Source organism: Daphnia pulex, chromosome 10 (genome assembly GCF_021134715.1).
Source record: "Daphnia pulex isolate KAP4 chromosome 10, ASM2113471v1".
Taxonomy (NCBI): Eukaryota; Metazoa; Arthropoda; class Branchiopoda; order Diplostraca; family Daphniidae; genus Daphnia; species Daphnia pulex.
This window is the reverse complement of record NC_060026.1, coordinates 13,044,870-13,063,659: the sequence shown is the minus strand read 5'-3', so window position 1 is coordinate 13,063,659 and position 18,790 is coordinate 13,044,870. Positions and strand designations below refer to the sequence as shown.

General features: G+C 39.6%; 6 protein-coding genes, 2 long non-coding RNA genes and 2 other non-coding genes across 15 annotated transcripts; 8 read left to right on the top strand and 2 right to left on the bottom strand.

Annotated features, from left to right (window-relative positions):
* The first annotated feature begins 948 nt into the window (after nt 1-948).
* On the top strand, nt 949-1,465 carry LOC124204804. The gene is made up of 3 exons (XR_006879121.1): nt 949-1,007; nt 1,084-1,201; nt 1,274-1,465. It is a non-coding gene; the product is annotated as an uncharacterized LOC124204804 (long non-coding RNA).
* A 220-nt stretch (nt 1,466-1,685) lies between these two features.
* Nucleotides 1,686-2,222, top strand: LOC124204388. The gene is made up of 3 exons (XR_006878860.1): nt 1,686-1,772; nt 1,831-1,920; nt 1,986-2,222. It is a non-coding gene; the product is annotated as an uncharacterized LOC124204388 (long non-coding RNA).
* A 353-nt stretch (nt 2,223-2,575) lies between these two features.
* Nucleotides 2,576-4,193, top strand: LOC124204256 (abscission/NoCut checkpoint regulator-like). Of its 2 annotated transcripts, none has more exons than XM_046601302.1 (6): nt 2,576-2,679; nt 2,742-2,854; nt 2,924-2,992; nt 3,053-3,422; nt 3,493-3,596; nt 3,655-4,193. In XM_046601302.1, the coding sequence occupies exons 1-6, from the start codon at nt 2,632-2,634 to the stop codon at nt 3,995-3,997; spliced, it is 1,047 nt and encodes a 348-aa protein (XP_046457258.1). In that variant the 5' UTR covers nt 2,576-2,631; the 3' UTR covers nt 3,998-4,193. The 2 variants fall into 2 exon arrangements, with proteins under 2 accessions (XP_046457258.1, XP_046457257.1); XM_046601301.1 differs by having other exon boundaries at nt 2,596-2,679; nt 3,490-3,596.
* Nucleotides 4,184-5,154, top strand: LOC124204257. Its single transcript, XM_046601303.1, has 3 exons — nt 4,184-4,612; nt 4,669-4,784; nt 4,858-5,154. Exons 1-3 carry the CDS (start codon nt 4,184-4,186, stop codon nt 4,973-4,975), a joined length of 663 nt encoding a protein of 220 aa, XP_046457259.1. The 3' UTR covers nt 4,976-5,154.
* Nucleotides 5,155-5,667: 513 nt separating this feature from the next.
* On the bottom strand, nt 5,668-7,459 carry LOC124204392 (thyrostimulin alpha-2 subunit-like). Its single transcript, XM_046601445.1, has 3 exons — nt 7,139-7,459; nt 5,956-6,131; nt 5,668-5,883 (listed from the first exon to the last, which is right to left on the bottom strand). Exons 1-3 carry the CDS (start codon nt 7,284-7,286, stop codon nt 5,791-5,793), a joined length of 417 nt encoding a protein of 138 aa, XP_046457401.1. The 5' UTR covers nt 7,287-7,459; the 3' UTR covers nt 5,668-5,790.
* Nucleotides 7,460-7,610: 151 nt separating this feature from the next.
* On the bottom strand, nt 7,611-9,683 carry LOC124204390 (lysophosphatidylserine lipase ABHD12-like). 4 transcript variants are annotated; one of them, XM_046601444.1, is made up of 8 exons: nt 9,521-9,683; nt 9,291-9,402; nt 9,023-9,207; nt 8,825-8,957; nt 8,641-8,758; nt 8,377-8,538; nt 8,153-8,271; nt 7,611-8,061 (listed from the first exon to the last, which is right to left on the bottom strand). In XM_046601444.1, exons 1-8 carry the CDS (start codon nt 9,636-9,638, stop codon nt 8,043-8,045), a joined length of 966 nt encoding a protein of 321 aa, XP_046457400.1. In that variant the 5' UTR covers nt 9,639-9,683; the 3' UTR covers nt 7,611-8,042. The 4 variants fall into 4 exon arrangements, 2 of the variants coding, with proteins under 2 accessions (XP_046457400.1, XP_046457399.1); XM_046601443.1 differs by having other exon boundaries at nt 8,153-8,280; nt 9,521-9,680; XR_006878862.1 differs by having other exon boundaries at nt 8,023-8,061; nt 8,153-8,280; nt 8,354-8,538; nt 9,521-9,682.
* A 1,048-nt stretch (nt 9,684-10,731) lies between these two features.
* Nucleotides 10,732-12,896, top strand: LOC124204258 (lysophosphatidylserine lipase ABHD12-like). Its single transcript, XM_046601304.1, has 9 exons — nt 10,732-10,962; nt 11,066-11,184; nt 11,251-11,356; nt 11,420-11,604; nt 11,674-11,806; nt 11,872-11,989; nt 12,047-12,208; nt 12,275-12,402; nt 12,479-12,896. The coding sequence occupies exons 1-9, from the start codon at nt 10,928-10,930 to the stop codon at nt 12,534-12,536; spliced, it is 1,044 nt and encodes a 347-aa protein (XP_046457260.1). The 5' UTR covers nt 10,732-10,927; the 3' UTR covers nt 12,537-12,896.
* Nucleotides 12,897-14,126: 1,230 nt separating this feature from the next.
* LOC124206346 lies at nt 14,127-14,349 on the top strand. Its single transcript, XR_006879686.1, has one exon. It is a non-coding gene; the product is annotated as a small nucleolar RNA U3 (small nucleolar RNA).
* Nucleotides 14,350-14,997: 648 nt separating this feature from the next.
* LOC124205413 (dystrobrevin beta-like) lies at nt 14,998-18,471 on the top strand. Of its 2 annotated transcripts, XM_046602840.1 has the most exons (12): nt 15,031-15,451; nt 15,521-15,734; nt 15,792-15,880; nt 15,943-16,094; nt 16,170-16,281; nt 16,349-16,524; nt 16,639-16,650; nt 16,745-16,890; nt 17,122-17,400; nt 17,474-17,642; nt 17,715-17,940; nt 18,019-18,471. In XM_046602840.1, the coding sequence occupies exons 1-12, from the start codon at nt 15,325-15,327 to the stop codon at nt 18,087-18,089; spliced, it is 1,773 nt and encodes a 590-aa protein (XP_046458796.1). In that variant the 5' UTR covers nt 15,031-15,324; the 3' UTR covers nt 18,090-18,471. The 2 variants fall into 2 exon arrangements, with proteins under 2 accessions (XP_046458797.1, XP_046458796.1); XM_046602841.1 differs by lacking the exon at nt 16,639-16,650 and having other exon boundaries at nt 14,998-15,451.
* On the top strand, nt 16,912-16,983 carry Trnae-uuc. The gene has a single exon. It is a non-coding gene; the product is annotated as a tRNA-Glu (tRNA).
* Nucleotides 18,472-18,790: the final 319 nt, after the last annotated feature.

Sequence of the window (18,790 nt, the reverse complement as noted above, 5' to 3'; positions counted from 1 at the left end):
CAACACATCGATTGACAAATTTATTCCGAAAAACCAAAGGGATATTTTATTTCATTTTGTAACTTTGATGTGAACCATCAGAATAATGTTCTTCCTTTTTGGAAGAGTAGAAATCTAGTAATAATGAAAGGTCGGAATTTTTAAAAATTTGACATGACCGATTTGCTTAATCGACCGGAAATGGCGTTTTTTTGGCACTTTCGCCGGATATGCCAGAGAAGAAATCGGTTGCTGTAGGTCGTGCCGAGTGATCTGGAAAGGACTGACGTCATCACCGCCGAGAAATGAGGACAAGAATATGTTATTTGATCGATTTCACTCGTTTGACCAAGGTCGTACAGGGCAAGATGTATACGTGCAAATTCACCCATAACGCTGATTTGACTATCGCGTAATTTTAAAATCATAAAAAAAAATTACGTAAATTTTAGCGCCATTTTCAAATTCAAATGTTTCACATATTTTCCTTAAATTGTATCAAAATTAATGGGCGTATCATGTTGCATTGTTGTCTCTGGCCAGCAAAAGTCTGTCATATTTTAGGACCTCGTCATCCAGTACATGGAGTGGCGTAGTGGTTGTTGCTGCGTGTCTAGAAAGGGTTGATTTGGTTACTCGATCTTTTAAATAGGTATCAGTTGACTGCATGCTGGTGCGCCTGGTTGCCTTTTGTGCTCATCGGCAAGGACCCGTTTCCGGTGAATCCTTGCGGAACACCTGGAGAGGAAATCAGCGAGGGGTCCGACGATTCCAACTTTATATTGCGCATTGACGAAAAATAGTTCTTGGATCTAACTGATTATAACGACGCAATACAACGTCGAATGTGCGAAATATTTTTCCGATGAATAAAGACGAATGACGGACGAAAAATTGTGTCAAACGTTTTGTTTTTGTTTGGTATTAATTCGAATAGAGTACAGCCAGTTCCGCCGAGCTACGTTTTTTACACGAATACATTTTTAGACTGATGGGCTAAAGCAGCGTGAAACCCCGCCGAGACATGCGTACGTTTCTGTTAACCCTTTTCTTGGCTTTTTGTTGGGGGAATTAACGCATTGGCTTCGTTTAAACCCATTACAGAGAAATTGAAGTATTTCGGATTGATCATTTACCTTGTTCTAACTGTGCACTCTGTGAACGCGGGACTGCTGTCTTATGGCATTTGCCAATCGGGTTGTAATGCCCTGGCAGTTCCGTGGTACAGATAAAATTGCAATGTACACCGGATTATTACTTTAGTTTTTAAAATTTTGTTTCTGTTCTTATTTAGTTATGCTGCAGGAGGCTTCACCTTTGGTACAATAGGAGGAATAGGAGCTCCGGCCGCTGTTGCGTCATGCAACAGGGGCCTAGGAAATTGCATGTCGGCATGTTGGAAATCATTATATTCATGGAGCCTTTGACCCGCACAAGATATCTTTAAGATATCAAATAAATGTCAATGTAACACTGATGAAGCCTTTTGGGGAGAAAATACAGTGTTTTCGTGATATTTATTTTTAATTAATTCTGAATAAATTGCTAATTGGCAAAGAACCGTTTCGGGTGAATCCTTGAGGAACACCTGGAAAAAGTTAGCGAGAAGTTGATCAACATAAATGATAAACAATTATTACGTACAGAATACGTATACAACGTCGATTATGCGACGTTGAACGAGTCCTGTATAAATGGCTTTGACTGTCTGAATGTTTGGATATTTTGTTTTTGGTTGATGCAGCTCTGCCAAACTACACCCAATTTTGTCACAGCGGCGTGAAACCCTACAAGTACCGCTCTTTACAATATTACACGTTGTTCCCCTTTTGTTATAGATTTCGTTTTAAGGAAATTGAAACATTTTGGATTTGTAATTGATCTTAACTGGGACCATTATGGCATTTGCTAGTAAGGTTGTAATGCCCTCGGAGCTCCGTGGTATGTCTAAATTTGCTGTTATCGATTATTTGGTATTATAAATGCTCCAATCTGTTCTTTGTTAGTTTTGCTGCAGGAGGCCAAACCTTGGACACTACGTTAGGAGGCATAGGAACTCTGGTCTCTTGTTGTGTTCCATCACAAGCAGGGGCCTATGAATTTGCCATGCTGAAAATCATTAATATGGGATCCTTCCCGGCACCGAAATCTAAAATCTATAAAATCTAAAATGAATGACAAATTGAATATTTATCACTGAAGCTTTGTTGCTTGTTGGAAAAAATAAAGTCGTTTTCATGATATTGATATTACATTTTTCTTAGTATAGGATATTATTACTATAATTGTTCAAGTCTTGAATAAAATCTACAAGAAATGTTTGCTTGAAAAATGTACTGACTCATCAATCACACTAGTTCACCTGAAACGGATTGTAGGGGTCTATCAATCATAAATTAGTTACCTTAACGCACTTATCTAACGGTAAAACTCACATATTTACTAGACAAAAATTCAACGAATAAAAATGAATCCAGAATTTCCAAACAAACTCCTTTCTTTTATTTTTAAAACAAAATGTTGAATTTTCATTTTGTTAAATTATTTTGAAATATCCCGTTTTAGCATGACTGCATGAGAGAATAATAGTCAAAGTTGGCATCGGTGTCACGGTAAATAACTAAAAAACTAATCAAACGTTTGTCAACAACAATGTCGTGCCATGGCTGTGCTCGTAGCTTTGGGTTTTTAACAAAAGAAGTAAGCGAAAAAAAGTATGTGCTTAGATTAACTCTCTAATCAATAAACTTTGATTATTTCAGTATGGCTGTGAAAAATGCGGATTTTCGTTCTGCTCGAAATGTCTTGTCAAGAAAATCTGTAAGAGCTGCTTTGTCAAACAGTCAGCTGTACCACCACCCGTTGTTTCGCAAGAGTATGATGAAACAACGAAGACTTTTGTTGAATCATCATACAGCTTTTAATATTTTTGTTTGTTGTACAGGAAAAATGGAAAAGTAGAAACCCCCCACCAAAATCAAGTCACTCAAATTCCTCCTGTTGTCTTGGAACAGTATGATTCAAATAAGAATATCATTTAATGTTTCTTTATTGACCAGAACTTGTTCCTTAGGAAGTTGGAAAAACTGGAGAACCCCAACAAAAGTCCAATTGTAGTTTACACCGAAGACAGCCGAATGACCAACCTGAAAAAAGGGTTATCTTTTGAAGATCAACAGCTTGTAAATCGTCTATCCAAGCTCAAGAGTGAGATTCGGGAGATGAAGGGAGACATCCCCAGCCAGTCAGAGATTGAAGAACGCTTAGCTAAACTGAAGGGCATTGATCCTGAAGTTTACCGGAAACCAGCAGCCATTTATGTCAAACCAAAAACAAACAATGTCGATGATGCAACAGATCTTATCAACCAGATCAGAGAAGAAGTTGCAATTGACAGGCAATCAGACCTTCCTTCTGCAACTCCATCCAATCAATCAGAAGAGGTAAAACTATTATTTCTGTAAATTTATCAGATTTATTTTGAGACTTTCTAACAATTTTTCATGTTAGCAGACAGATGATGTTGAGATGTTGTTGCAAAATGAAGCCCAGGCAATACAGGCTGATGCTCAATTGGCTTTGGAAGGCCTGAAGAAAGATAGAGAAATCCAAGAAAGGTTTTTTGAATTCTAATACAACTCAATCATTTTTTACTTATCCAATTTTTGTGTTTAGATTGAACAAACTCCGATTCGATAGGGGAACTAAAAAACCAGAAGCTAAGGAAGACAAATCGAGTGACGAAGACTCTGAAGACGAAGACAAACAAGCGGCCAGGATTATCAATCGAGTCTTGGATGAAGACCGTTTGGAATTGGAAGACGAAGGAATATGCGATGAAGGAGTAGCTGCTGGCCAAGAAGAATTGCCCTGGTGTGAGCTCTGCAACGGAGATGCTCATTTGCGATGCTTTGACTGCGACGGGGATCTCTACTGCCGTCGTTGCTGGAAAGAAATCCACAAAGACGCCGATCTTAAACATCACCGTACCGAGAACTACAAAGCTCCCAAAAAATAATCACACATTCACTAATTCCTAGTCTTTTTTTTTCAATATTCCTTCCTTCTGGTTCTGGTAGTATATTTTGATTGCCTTTTTTAAAAAAGCCTTTCTCCATGCTTAACTTTATTTTCTTGTAATTTTTCTGTGATAACTATTTGTCAAGTGAATGTATCAAAGGCTTTTTTCTCAACCAATAAAAAGATGAAGCTGATCGCTTCTATGTGGTTTAAAAGAAAAAAAGCTATGCGCAACCGCGCCGGTGTAGTACGCAGACCGAAAGTCGTAGGTGGGAAAAAAGTCGAGTTCGAAGGATTTGTCGATCCTTGGCCAGACGCATCCCGCAAGTTCTTGTCGATTGTTCTGTTTCCCGTTTTGCGGTGTTGCACCATGGCTAATACTTACCTATTCCAAAGGATCTTTCTCTTGGCCGTTTTGATGGCCAACAGCTTCCGTCTCAATTCGGCCATGTTCGAGCAGCCAGACTCTCAGTCCAAGGAGCAGATGGATGCTACTCCGACCTGCTTCCGGCGTCCGTACACTTTCAAAGTCTATCAAGAGGATTCCGAGGGACGCTCCTGCTGGGATGTCGTCACCGTCACTTCTTGTTGGGGACGTTGTTCATCTAACGAGGTAAAATTTCACACTTATTTAATTGAATTTGATGTTAATTTGTGTTTCATTTGTAGATTGCAGATTGGCGCTTCCCGTTCAAACGTTCACAACATCCCGTCTGTCAACACGACTCGATCCTGCCCAGAGCTATCACCTTGAGAAATTGCGATCCGGAAGTCAATCTTGGAACGTGAGTCTGCGAAGAATCTGGTGATACACTAATTAAAGATAATCAAATCAATTTTTGGTTGGTTTTCAAACAGGGAATTGTACATGGCCTTGGATGCTGTAACATGCCGTTGCGAACTCTGCCGCACCGACACCACGAATTGCGAGGGTCCGCATTACGATCGGCGGATAACGACCCGCCGTCTGAATTGAGAGGCTGGACAACAAAAATCGTGAAAAAGATGGAAGCGCACATTTTTAAAAAATATACTCTGATTAACACAATCTCCTTCACTATAATACGCTTATAAAGCAGATATAAATGGATTAATTAACATTACAATCGTTATTTCGTCTGTATTGAAGATAAATACATTAGAATGGAATCACTATTATTTTGGGTGTATCGAATTCATATCATGCAAATCCATAATTTGAAACTGTCAACCGATTTTGATGGGTTCTCGGTATGGCGGGAAATATAAATCCGTATAGAGTCTCAGCTTTCACAGCTGTTATATTGAAATCATTTCAAGAATTTCGCAAGCTCTAATAATTTGACTGCATCAATATTACGAATTTGAAAGCCGACCCGCGGTATTGGTTTTCGCGAACTCCCGGACCACGTCAGCTCATAATTTATTAGTAGCAGCCAATTATGAACTATACGCCATTCGTAGTTCTACACACGACTGACATGAAATCGCCAATTAATCGCGTTAACTTTATTATACAAGCCCTTTCACGTCTTTCGGTGATCGCCCCAATTTCATTGGAAATGTGCAAATATGAAACTGGAACGTCGTCCGGCCGGAGGAGCTTGATTGGAAAGTGACAGTCATCATCTTTGATTGACGTGATTGAGTTAAAGGCTGTTGGGCAAGTAATTGAGTCGGATTTTGATGGAGTTTATACGTCTATTAGCGAAGGATTGATCGATCATTAAGTGTACACGTCTTTTCTGATAATGCCAATTGTCAACACTGATGAGAATAACATAGAAGATTTGAATTCGAATTGTTTGCTGTTTAGTCCTTCTTGCAAGTGAAGCAGGAACACGTCTTGGCCGATTTGAATGTGAAATCACGCGGACCGCCTAGACACATTACCCGAACGGTTACCTAATAAAGAAAGAAAGATGTTTGTTATTCAAAAATGTATCGCAATAGTTGGACTGTTGTGTGTTTTATTACGTCTTCGGACGCCATGATGTTGCAACATTGGCCAACCGAAGTGATGACTTTCTCCGGGTTTTTCAGCAGCGCCTCCCAGGACGACGGCACTGACCAAGATTCGCAGAAACCTCGACAGGCGTTGGTTGTAATCATGAAGGAAACGCAGTCCGGGATAGTGACACGCCTAGTGTGACCTATGTAAATTTATTAACACACCCGCCAAAGTTATAAGTCATTATTTAAAAAAAAAGAACTTTTTGGAAGCCGAAAAAAGAAAAAATTAAGTTTTATTCTTTTGTCAATAAAAGTGTATAAAGTTCTTAATGGACTTCATTTATTATGTAATTCGATATTTGAATTTTTCAAATGACTGTCGCCAGCGAAGGATGCCCGCCATGCCCCATGGAGGGCATGTAACGCCAGTGGCATAATCAGAAAAATTCAACCGAGAATATTGATGAAAATAATGGGACAAATAATAGACGAGTGCATGATGGCCATCTTATGTAGCCAAAAAAAAATAAAAATAAAAGTCCCACGTATGAGTCAGACTATGCGGAGATCATTGCATTATATATCTGTCACTCGGAAAGCGTTATATAAGGAGGGCGAAAATGTGCGCTGCTGCACACCAGATTTCCATTATCTTATATCTCGTTCCAATATTACCATAATCGACTCCCCTCTCTATACCAGCGTCTTTATAATACATGTGACACGCAGCAATAAGCTTCATTCGCGGTAATAGCACAATATGCCACAAATAAGTTTCAAAGTGTCTATAATCGATTTGTCGTCTATATGTGCGCGCAAGAATAGAATTAGAAATTTCCGTTTGAGATTTATTAGACCAATCTTGATGTCATTCTTTAAAGAAAATTTGACGTATTATATATAGGGTCTTTTGTTATATATATAGCTGTAGGATTTTGATCGATGTTTGAATACTTCAAATGCTCTTGACGTCGTCTACAACGGAACTCTGTTCGACAGTTAAATAAAACATAGCGCTATTTTTGACAGTTTGAAGACAGAACCTTGGTTTCAATCTAGCAACTCTGTTGATTTATTCACTATTCATCAGACCTTATGACTTCTACAGAACATCTTAATAATAAAACTGGGATTTCCGACTAGCTATTGCCGGGAATCACAGACAATTTCCAACAGACTATATTATCGAGATGAAATTGATACGCACCGACTTGATGACAACCGGATAACTCGCCGCGAGAGGTCGACGAACGGGTTGACACGCTGATAGACCCCTTCGGTTGGTTGCGCGGTTCTCCATTGGACGCGGTCAGCAGGACGGCCAAGACGAGCCAAAAGTACAAAGTCGAAACCATATTTTCCTAAATCAAATGTTCGCTCTACTATTTTAACTAATTTTTCTCAAACAGAACAGATACTTTGATGCGGAAGAGATTTGAAATGTTCTTTCTGTCTGTGGGATTCTGTACTATAAACGTGATATGAGCAAGACTAGAAGCCTACAAAGTATACAGTCCTACTGCGTCCTGGGCCGACCACGTACCCCCCAACAACTTTGGTAACCGCTATAAACATCTCCTTTCGGCGCAAGCGCTTCAACACACAAAAATTCTTCATCTCATCGTTGATTTACATATTTTTTTCGTGTTTGACATTCTATTACCAAAAAAAAATTTGTTTTTATTTTAAATTTAGTTCCAGACTATATTCGATGACAAAAGCCAGTGGACAAACAAAAAAAGGGGGGTGACACACAGCCGCATTTCATTTTAGAATTTTCTATTTTTTTATTTTAGTTTGTTCAAAGAAAAAAAAAAAAGGGTTCAACTCTTTTCTTTACCCCTATCGTATGCCCATTGCCAGTTGAGTGACTATATCTATAGGGAAGGGAAAGGGGGGGAAGGGTAGAAAATCCTGGAAGGACAGGTCGAATTACAGGTTTTGGTGACGCGGGTTCAGCCATGCAGAAGAAATATTTTGGGAAACGAAGAAGAAAAAAAAAAATGTCACGAGAGAAGATGACGAAAAGAAGAAAAAATGTTGTGTTTTGTGCACACACACACATAATACTCTGATTATTATATAGGCCTATACGAACAAATCCTTTATATTCATCCGGCGAGAAACTCCCTGTGAAAAATGTACAAGAGAAAAGGCTTAATAAGAATATATAAGACATCCCTTTTGATGGGGAAAAACATTTTTCATTTTCGATTTTTACTCTATAATGGAAGGCAATTGAGGAACTCGGCAAATGTATTCATGGGCGCAGTTCAGGTCCTCGTGGAATTCGACCATCTGTAATGGAGACCATTCAGCAGGCCGGGATTTCAGCCCCGCCTCGTAGAGCTGTTTACATGGAGATAAGAAAAGAACCGATTTTAGAGCTGTACAGGATTTTTTCTATCAAAAAAACATATACCGGTGGAATGTTCCAGCGCATACCTTTTTGGTTAGGAAAACGGGCACAATAGGATCATCCTTTGCATGGAGGATAAGGGTGGGGCACTCGACGCCGGCGATGTGAACGTCGCTGTCAAACGCCACGTTGTTACTTTGCAGCCTCTCGGTGAAAAACCGGTCGACGACGGACAATGGCCGATAGAGCTGCCATAGCATCGGATCAATTCAATGAAGCGTGTAATTAGATCGCGGGCTTTATTCAATAGCCATTGAGAATAAACCGCTGCTTGACATTTATATATTTACGAGAGTTAGCGGGTGATTTCGAAACACGTCGCTGATATTGTTGAACGGCGATTCTAAAATCAAACCGTCAGGTGGCTGGTTGACTGCGCACAATTGGGCTACCATCTTGGTGCCCACTCTGTATTCATATAACATAGAAGGTGATTTGATACATAATTTGAGACGGAGGATTTAATAGACTCACGCGGTACCGAGCGAATGGCCCCACACAATCACTTTTGATTTCCCGGAGAATTTTCGAATGTATTGGTAAACTCGAGTGGCGTCCGTGACGGCTCCGTTTTCTGACATTACGACATTGGACGAATCTGCGAATCCTGGCGAATAATTTAAAGAATGATTTAATACTTTGCTGATTAAATAAATTTTCAGAATTAAGTACCTCGGTAATCGAAAGACATCACGTGATAATTAAGAGATTTGAGAAGTTTGTAGAGTTCCACACGATGGCCAGTGGCTCTTGAGCCGGAATTACCGTGCAAGTAAAGTACGACCGGATTTCCGCAAGCTAAACTCTCTTCGGTGGTTTTGAAAGATTTGTCAGTCAAGTTTTCCGGTAGAATGTGCCTTGAATTCAGTTGTGATTCCGATAGTAAAAACAAATTATTATTCAAAGGGAAATATGTGACGTAGATTTCTTCTTAAATTACCAAACACCCACGGATATTTTCGGCTCTGTGGGCATGTAAAAATTCCTCGTCCCACTCAATCCGAGAAGCTCAGGTTGGCTGTAATTCACTGCGATCGGCCATCGTAAACCAACTGAATCATTTATTTTCAAAAGAATAATCAAGATAGGCCCGTCGTTATGTTCAATGATTCAGGCCCATAAATGCAATGGCGTAGAGAGTAAAAGGAGATGTAGGTATATTCAACTTACTGGTGTAGGGCAAGAACACAAGTTGTCTCTGGAAAGCCGGAGAATACCGAAATATTAAGGGCAATACGACGTAGAGAATGAAGAGAATGACGGCCACTACTCCGATGACAGACGGCATGAAGGCGAGTCTAATACAAACAAATCTAATAATCCCAGGCAAAGTCTGGAATTCAAGTGTATAGCGTCATAATATTATTAAGAGTCGCCCTTATCTATCGTCTCAGGACTCCAATTTTTTAACAAACCGTTTGTCTGCTCTCTGCTGGTACAAGGTTCAAGGCTTTTGGGTTATTTCTGTATATACTTTAGTTATCAATTTCAAGGCATAATCGCAAGCCTCTGCAACAACCGAACAGAAAATAACCTGGAAACTTTCCCTGCGACATTTTCCGCTCTTCTATTGAGAGCATTGTAAAAGGGAACGCTCAGAATTCGGCAAAGGTTTTTCATGTTTAATACTTTCATTCATAATTGCATTTCAATTGGGCTCAGATGTGTGCGTGATCGAATGAAATTGGAAACTAGTATAGGTTTATCCGACACAAACACGCCTGTAAAAAAATGATCGCACGTGTACCACACGGACGCATCCCAACTCGTAGACCTACCCTGTAAATAAGTTTTTGAGATAATAACATACCGAGTAACATACTAACCAAAAACTCGTTCCCACGATCTCTGCGTGGGTTCCTTTAACGCAATGTCGTCAACCATTTCGGGGTAAAAATGTAATATCTATAGTCGGTTTTGTGATAGTCTCTCTTCCTTATTCCATACTGCACTATGGCGCCAAAACTTAATAAAACGCTATTCAACTGCTTTACTAAACTATGAACATGTGTTATGCAACTACAAAGGAAAATGGACTGCAAATTCAGCCAAATGTTTCAATTGATGTTTCGCTGTGTTATACACTATACAGCACAGCTTATTTTATTTTTGTTTGTAATATGTGAATGTACCCGACCTTAATTCACGACATCTCATTTCCTGGGTTTCGTAAAAAGGAAGCTCAATGACTAAGACTCACGGATTTTTTTAACGCTGTCGTTCCATGTTTTTGAAGACATAGCAGTGTTTTTTGCATATGTTTGCATTATTTGCATTGATTTGTGTTGTTATTTTATTTCTTTTTTTGTCGTTGCGTAACAGAAGTTCAGTTCCAAATTTGGTAGCCAGAGGCCAGCATCCGAAAATTCCAAATCTGCCCGCCATTCAAGCAGACGACCATCAACATTATTCACATTTCACTTCACTGTGAATTGTGTGATGATTGTTTTCTTTTTTCCGTCTCATATCTGTCATGAATATACTTTGACTTCTTCTGGTTGCACAGATACTTTCTGAGGACTTCGAGTCGAAACTTTTAATTGCGCAATAGCTCTATCTGCACTGACCCGATTTCTTATGAAACCATTTTTTAGGATTAGGCTACTAAAGCGGTAATAATACTTTCAGTTGGTTTGTCGTGTGCAAAGTATATACACAGTAGCGCTTCAACAACAATATTAAGTGACGCTTTTTTTGTGACAACTTATATTCCAGATCCCTCATCTCCCTCATGCAGATTATAGGCCTCATTTTTTTCATTCTTTATGTTTGCCTTCCATTGGCGTTTCGCTTTTTGCCTACTTTCCAAAGGCATATGGTGTTCTTACCATATGGTAATGAGTAGACAATCAAATGTAATCTCGTTTTAGTTTAATTGAAATGCTGAGTTTGTTTTCTAGTGCGATGGCCTTTTGGGGTGGACTTTGCTGACCCGGAATCCCAAGGGTTGAGTGGAGCACGTAATCTGTACTTGGAGACTGATGCAGATGTCAAAGTGGGAGTTTGGTAATAACAAGATGATAATGGTTTTCAAGTTTCTATTTTAATTACAAATTTTGGTTTCACCAGGCACATTTTGCCAGAGTCTGTGATGGATGCAAAGTTTGAAACACCAGAAGATTCCTTTTCTTCAGGCCATCCCATTATTTTATACCTTCATGGAAATTCAGGCTCAAGGGCAGGCAGTCATCGTATAGAATTGTATAAAATCCTGCAATCTTTAAACTACCATGTGGTCACTATGGACTATAGAGGTATAGTAATCTGTGTTGCCAAGAGTTCCATGACCACGTAATTTACTAAATTTGTATTATTACTCACAGGATATGCTGACTCAACTCAGGCCCATATGTCTGAAGATGGTGTCATTACTGATGCAACAGCTGTCTACAATTACATAAAGAAACATTCTAAGGATGCCATGATTGTTGTTTGGGGCCATTCACTTGGTACTGGGTAAGTGACTATATAGTACTCAAAATGTGATTATTATAGTTAAATATTTCTAAATTTCCCAACAGTGTTGCTTCAAGAACGGTGGGACAACTTTGCAGCGAGAAACGGTCTCCCGATAGGTTAATTTTGGAAGCCCCCTTCAACAACATTCGAGATGAGATTCGAAATCACCCACTTTCATATGTAAAATAAACATATTTAAGATCTTCAAAACTATAACTTAACACTTTTTTTTACTAGATCTTCCGTCCTATCCCCGCATTCGATTGGTTTTTCACCGAACCTCTAGTCGCCAATGATCTTGCCTTTGATAGCGACTTGCATATTCCCAAAATCGACAGCCCAATTCTGATTCTACATGCTCAGGACGATGCAGTGATCCCCATTATTCTTGCCAAGAAGGTAATTATCATTATAACTGTTTTGGTCATTTCAGAAACTTAATTGGATTTTTTTCTCTTCGACTAGCTTTACGAAGTAGCGCTGAACAAGCGTCCTGCCGAATGGCCTCCAGTGCAGTTCGTAGAATTTCACTACAACTTTGGATATGCTCACAAATATATCTGCAGAGCTCCAGAACTGCCATCGATAATTCAGTAATACCCATATTACATTTCCATTGAAAAATCGATGAATTAAATTATTAATATTATTGTTTTTTTTTTTAAATAGGGAATACATCGATTCAAGTCTAGATACAAGGAAATCAGGAAAGCAACTAATTGCATAGTCGTTCCCGGTGCATTCATTTTGATGTGACTTTCTTCCAAACGCGGTTTAGGCTTTGCTTTGTTTAATTTAAATTGACTTGCGGCTGATTTTATCGCCGCAGCATTTTCTCTGAGCCGAAATGAAATTATGACCGAAACGAGTGCAACTTGTAATGCATTTGATACCAATACCATGACGTGTTGTGCCTATCTGTCTCTCCTATGCGAATGATTCAAGACGAGTCCTATTTTTTCTAATTGACTTGTCTTTTATTTGCCCTTTTCTCTAGTAACCTTTGTCTTTTTATGTGTGAGTCGTTTTACCAATCTTTGAACCTAGTCTAAACATCCAAATGAAATAAAACATTCCCGAACTCGTGGCACGTTGGCACTCAAAACATTTAAACTTTTCAAAACAGAAAACCATTTGGTACTATTAGAAATGTATCATGAAACAAAGAAACTCTTGCTAATGACGTTTTATTAGGGATCAGCCCAGGATGACTATACACTTGCTGTAACCATACAGTCACTCGGAGAGTAGTGGTTACAACAGGCTCCTACCGGACTCTTCTCCCTGTCTCCCGCTCTTGAAATCGTTACCCACAAGGTTGACGGATACGGAAGGTATTCGTGTCTGATGACAAGTAAAAAAGGGAAACAAAGTAAACCCTACATATACAAACCCTCTCCTTCTACTCCGCTCCGGCTCCCTCTGTTTCCAACTCATTTCACTCGTGTTATCTAAACAACCCCTGTAAACTCCACCATTGGCCTCCAAGTTCCCTGTCTATTCTTTGCCAGACCCCAGTCAATAAGGTTTTAGAGTAAACCGCACCCGTTTATACCATTCCCGCACCGGCTAGCAAGTTTCCTCTTTACTTTGTCTGTATATACCTGCTTACTCCATCCGACTCAAACTCCCGAGAAGAAAGTTCCCGGCTCACGAATCGTAATCCGCTAAGTGATGTCTGGGTATTGATGATCATAGCACGTTTTGATTAGAATAGTGAAACAAGTTTCCACGACCATTTTTCCGCAATTTTCGCATACTTTCACGTCGAGTACGATACTTGAGTTCAATCCCGATTTTAATTTTCCCACTTGAATATTACCAGCGTTGATAATGTGATAATGTGGCAACTTTCCAACACCAACATAAATAGAAAAACTAAAAACTTCTAGAAAGCCAGACTAAAGAGAAACTTCCACGTCGATTACTTGATATCAATCCAGATTTAAATGTTCCCGCTTCTGGAGCATGCTTGGAGTCTTGGACATTCCAAGCGGCAAGCGGTAATAATATGGTAAATGTGGCAACATTCCAACACTAGGCAGGAATAGAAAAAAAAAAACTATAAATTTGCAGTCTCGGTTCCAGTATCGTCTCTAATTTTGAGAATTATATATTTATACCTCTTTCTTATCAAGATTAATAATATTCGTTAAGTGAACACTCTACTTCAAGTTACAGTTTCGTGCACTGTGCAATTACTAGAACGAAATATTTGTGTATACGTCTACAGATTGTATTTTGAAGCATTCAGTTACGTCACTGCTGTTTCTTTTTATGAAAACATCAAATACTTGCGCCAAACCAACGACTAATTAAGATCATACTTCACAGGATCATTTCTGTAGTATATCTTGACTTGTTTCCCACCAGAAACTTGTCTCCTTTCAACCCACGATGAGGAGTAACGACGCTGGCTTCTGAGCGTGAAGCAGGTCGGGAGTGTAACTGCTTCGGTAGTATCTACTCTTGTCCATTGAGGACCGTTTCCGGTATCTCCTTGTGAGAAACTGGAAGGAAGTCAGCGTGTTCTGAGTGGTGTTATTAAATAAATAAATATTAAAAAGAGAACTAAGAGTGAAAAAATGCTGTAAATTACATACAAATATTTTACACACTTACTAAAATACAAGCGGCTATTTCATTAATAAAGAAGGCGGATATCCCGTGTCCTCGTTTTTATAAATATAAACAAACTACAAGTGGGTGGAGTACGGAAATTGGAATAATAGCTTTCCGTGAACATATCTTTTTACAGTTTCGAATTTTCACCATTTACAGTACCCATAAAAAGCCAGTAGTAGCCAAACATCCGCAATTTAAACGCATGTGCTTGTGCTACTAATTGAAATCCCAGCAGGAGGTTTGGTTTACTTCACATTTTGCATAGTAATTTGAATTAGCAAGTTATAATCAATCCTTGTGTGCTGGACGTCTTTTTACCCTTTGCTCCAAGCCTCAAAACATCTCCTTTTTTAATCAAAGTTACGTTAGGTTGTATGGCTATCGCTAAGGGCATTTACTTTATGGCTTGCTAGAAATCTGAGGCGAGATTTGAAAACTTCAAATAGATATCAATCTGCCGCTTGTATTTACTTATCGACCAACACACCAGACGTCTTACACTCTAACCATGTTTGGAAAATAAATCACACAAGCGTTATATTGGGAATTTCTAGACGAGGGTTACGACGTTATGTGGCGTGCTCGGGCATGCTCCATGCAGTCTGTTTAGTATCAACAACTTCAGAGAAGGCGCTGCAGCTAGTTTAGCATTCCAAACAGCTGATCAAGCTATATCCTTGTTTTTGCATGTGCTGCATAATATCAAAGTGCAGGGTGCTTGTTGTTTTGCTAGTTCTTTCTCACGAAGTCGTACAGATCGGCTTAGCGGTAGCACTAAAGCAGTTCTGATTTTAGCAGGCTTTGAATACCAAGCTAATTCACTCTACTACCTCTCGGGTGTTTGAAAATCGATCGTTGTACGTGAATATAATTGAATATCTAGGATCAGTATGGAACAAAATGAGTCGGGCAAATTGGACTTGGCAAATGACATCCACACGCAGAATTTCAACGTCATTCGTCTAGCTTCTTATCGGACGGCTGTCAAATTCCGTTTCATTCAGCGAAGAACTCATTGTAACACATTCATACATTCCTAAAATATTTTCTAGTTGAATTGAATTCATTTGGTTGTTATCTCTACAGTGCACCTTATCGATGTGTGGAATCTAATTGAGGCCTTCAGAGAAAATGGATTGAATTCGGTGGAGCCCTACACACCTATGACTCTCAGTCGACTTGAGACTTTGATAAACACCCTGTATGTTCATTTAAACAAACGGGTCCCCATTGGGCAACAGCTTCATGTTGATCCTGCGACCATGTATCTTATCAAGTGGATTGTGTCTGTTTACAACCTGTAAGTGATGATAATACTTTGCCAAATGGAGCTCTATAAAATTACAATCTTTTACAGGAATGAAGAAACTGATAGGATCCCTGTCTTTACAATCAAAATGATTTTAGCCGTGCTGTGTGGTGGAAAGTTGGCAGATAAGCTTCGCTGTAGGCTACCTATTCCTTCTTACTCACAAACTTGGATTTAACACAAATGCATTTGCTTCCAGATGCTTTTTCTCAAATGTCTGACTCGAATGGACAGCTTGTTGCCCCAAAATTTGAAGACTTCATGCGTCAGTGTTTTGTTCTAACAGCTGCAGTTGGAGAAGAGCCTTCATTTCATTACAGGCCGGCAATGGCTCAAGAAATCTTTCCAAATGTATTTATTTTAATGAGTTTGTTGTATTCTTTACAGCTCTATTAAGAACTTGATCTTATATCTTTTTCATAACAGGGTTCCAAAGTGAGTGTAAATGAATTCCTTGACGTCCTCTTGGGTGACCCTGCGGCAGCTCCGTCATTGGTTTGGCTTCCTCTCATACATCGTATCGCAGCTGCCGAAAATGGTAATACCCAAGAACGTCATATTGGATGCTCTTGACCGTTGAAATTACCTTTTTTAATTGCTTGCAGTCGTTCATCCCGTGGAATGCGTTTCTTGTGGACGCACCCGTTTCAGCGGTTTACGATACAAGTGTACCAAATGTCCTTCGGCATGGAGCCATCAGTGTCAAGAATGTTTTTGGCGTGGACTTTCTTTTTCGGAGTCGCATAATGCCGATCACGAGATTCGCGAGCATCACACGCCGGTATGTTGAAAGGGGCATTAGATAACGAAATCTTTTGACTGGGATATCTCTTAAACGCCGTTTGATATGCTTATTATATGCTCGTTTATTTATTCACGCTTACTGATGCTTCAGGCAGCAGAAGAGGTATATAAGTGAGCATGCTATAGATTGGCAAGCTAAACGAACCGTTTTGGCTAGAATTAACTGTTATTTTTTAATTTCCTGACGTTTAATGTAGAAAACCCCAAAGGAATCGGTGTTTTCGGCATCTTTGAGGCGTTCCCTTCAGTGCGTGAGAAGCCCCACGTCCGACTACGACCAGAATCGTACCAAAGTTTGGAGAACACTAGAGGGTCCAGAGAGACCCGTTGCAGTCACGTATATGTAAGAAGCCCTTTTGGTATATCCCATATGGTCTAGTGGCTAGGATACTTGGCTTTCACCCAAGAGGCTCGGGTTCGATTCCCGGTATGGGAAACCTTTTTAATTCCCATTTTTTAATTATCTGATCGCTATTTTAGACTTAGAATTACATATTACCCCATAATAAACCACTTAGAATTTTTCATAGTCCAATTAGTAATTAATGCATGCATTTTCCTTTCATTTTTATAGTTCAACGCCATCAGCGACATTGGAACGCAACGCTTCTCTATTGGGAGGTAGCGAGACATGGAAGACCAGCCAAGTGCAAAATAACACGGGAAGTTTGAGTCGTTCGTGGCAACGCGGAGATGATGAACACGGATTGATTGCGCGCTATGCCGCTAAATTAGCAGAAAATCAGAAGGATCCTCGTCCGGAGCAAGAGAGTAGCAGCACCAGTGCACACCAACTATTGGCTCAGCTTGAGAATAAAAACCAAGAAATTCTCAGAGAAATTGCTCGTATTCGGTACGACCCCCCGTGTTTCTGTTGGTTTACATTTTAAAGAAGTTTGGCCTAAATTCTATTGATCTCTGTGCAGTCACGAGCAGGAAATGGATGAAGGGGTCATAACGGGACCTTATCCCCTCATGGAAGAGTTGAGCGTTCTGCGGCAGAGGAAATCGGAGCTTGAACAGCAACTGAATGGATTACAAGACTCTCGCAAACAACTTATGGTGCAATTGGAATCGCTAATGAAGATGATCAAAGTAATTTGAGAAATCCTTGGTTCTCAAATAGTGCGGCTCTTAACATGTGACTCCTCGTTTTTCAATTCCCAGAATCAGCAGCTATCGCCCCGTTCTACTCCATCTACGTCTTCTACCCCAAGCCGTGGGAAAAGTCCTTCGGTCGAGGCCGAATCCCACCAAGCCGCCATCACCCCGTCAATGGATAATCCCAATCGTAATTTCAACACAGGCAGCTTTGATTGGCGCCAAGATTTGATGAGTGCTGCCGATTCAGTGACGGACGCCATGAGCAGTCTAGTTCTCGAATATAACGGGGGTGAGATTATGCTATATTTGAAACCAGTCAAATAAGGATGGACTAAAATGTGTTGTTTGTTTGTATACATTTTTCCAGATACTAGCGAAGATGAATCGGCTCGGATTTTCAACGGGTTGTCAAACGACTCGAATAATACTTGCGTTTAAGAAAAAAAAACTCTTGCCCACTTTTGGTTTTGTCACGTATGGCCGTCATTCCTCTCCATCTCACTTTTCAGTTGTTCTGGATTAAGTTCTCCCCACCCCCATCTTTACTGTTATGATAAGTACCACCAGTTATTTGGTTACCTCGTACTGCCCGATTACTTAAAATCTCCATTTATATTTCGGTAGCCTTTAAAGAAAGGTAATGCATAATCCTCAAGATGCATTTCTGCCTCCTTTCAATCAGTGTGTCGTAATAGCGCCTCTATGTACGGAACATAGGTGTAGCCAGGTAACATGGCTGTGGTCGGTTTTTGTTTTTTCTCCACTGGACTACTTGTTGTTGCTATTAGATTGTTATTTCAATTTTCAATTCTCGTTTTCTCACACTCCGTGCCACATTTCGATCGATCAGTAGAAGATTTATTGATCTGACTGACCAAAAAGAAAGAAAAAAAAGGCTGGCAGCTCTTTACTTAGTTCTAATAATAGATTTACAAGTCAGAAACTCTCTCATATTATTACTTTTTAAAAGATAGTTATGTGAAAACTCGTTAACTGTGCTGTTTATTTGCCGATGTGGAGACATTTAGCGTGGTTGCCTCTTCCTGAATACTTCAATCCCGTCCTCTTTTAGGTAAAAAAGTTCGTGAAAAAAACTGGAACATTTATATTGTTGTTTCGTTACGAGTGTTTGTGTTGTT

Excerpts from the sequence above, each read along its gene's own strand:
- LOC124204256 (XM_046601301.1), top strand. The coding sequence starts at position 2,632 with ATGTCGTGCCATGGCTGTGCTCGTAGCTTTGGGTTTTTAACAAAAGAA. Across the intron at positions 2,680-2,741 it reads TTGGGTTTTTAACAAAAGAA|TATGGCTGTGAAAAATGCGG; the intron begins GTAAGCGAAAAA and ends TGATTATTTCAG. Across the intron at positions 3,423-3,489 it reads CATCCAATCAATCAGAAGAG|CAGACAGATGATGTTGAGAT; the intron begins GTAAAACTATTA and ends TTTTCATGTTAG.
- LOC124204257 (XM_046601303.1), top strand. The coding sequence starts at position 4,184 with ATGAAGCTGATCGCTTCTATGTGGTTTAAAAGAAAAAAAGCTATGCGC. Across the intron at positions 4,613-4,668 it reads GACGTTGTTCATCTAACGAG|ATTGCAGATTGGCGCTTCCC; the intron begins GTAAAATTTCAC and ends TTTCATTTGTAG. Across the intron at positions 4,785-4,857 it reads CCGGAAGTCAATCTTGGAAC|GGAATTGTACATGGCCTTGG; the intron begins GTGAGTCTGCGA and ends GTTTTCAAACAG.
- LOC124204392 (XM_046601445.1), bottom strand. The coding sequence starts at position 7,286 with ATGGTTTCGACTTTGTACTTTTGGCTCGTCTTGGCCGTCCTGCTGACC. Across the intron at positions 6,132-7,138 it reads ATCCGGTTGTCATCAAGTCG|GTCACACTAGGCGTGTCACT; the intron begins GTGCGTATCAAT and ends AAATTTACATAG. Across the intron at positions 5,884-5,955 it reads ACATCATGGCGTCCGAAGAC|GTAACCGTTCGGGTAATGTG; the intron begins GTAATAAAACAC and ends TTTCTTTATTAG.
- LOC124204390 (XM_046601443.1), bottom strand. The coding sequence starts at position 9,638 with ATGCCGTCTGTCATCGGAGTAGTGGCCGTCATTCTCTTCATTCTCTAC. Across the intron at positions 8,958-9,022 it reads GATGTCTTTCGATTACCGAG|GATTCGCAGATTCGTCCAAT; the intron begins GTACTTAATTCT and ends ATTATTCGCCAG. Across the intron at positions 8,281-8,376 it reads CCGTTTTCCTAACCAAAAAG|CTCTACGAGGCGGGGCTGAA; the intron begins GTATGCGCTGGA and ends CCATGTAAACAG.
- LOC124204258 (XM_046601304.1), top strand. The coding sequence starts at position 10,928 with ATGAAACCATTTTTTAGGATTAGGCTACTAAAGCG. Across the intron at positions 10,963-11,065 it reads AGGATTAGGCTACTAAAGCG|ATCCCTCATCTCCCTCATGC; the intron begins GTAATAATACTT and ends CTTATATTCCAG. Across the intron at positions 11,185-11,250 it reads TATGGTGTTCTTACCATATG|TGCGATGGCCTTTTGGGGTG; the intron begins GTAATGAGTAGA and ends TTTGTTTTCTAG.
- LOC124205413 (XM_046602840.1), top strand. The coding sequence starts at position 15,325 with ATGGAACAAAATGAGTCGGGCAAATTGGACTTGGCAAATGACATCCAC. Across the intron at positions 16,891-17,121 it reads CCCGTTGCAGTCACGTATAT|TTCAACGCCATCAGCGACAT; the intron begins GTAAGAAGCCCT and ends TCATTTTTATAG. Across the intron at positions 17,941-18,018 it reads AGTTCTCGAATATAACGGGG|ATACTAGCGAAGATGAATCG; the intron begins GTGAGATTATGC and ends ACATTTTTCCAG.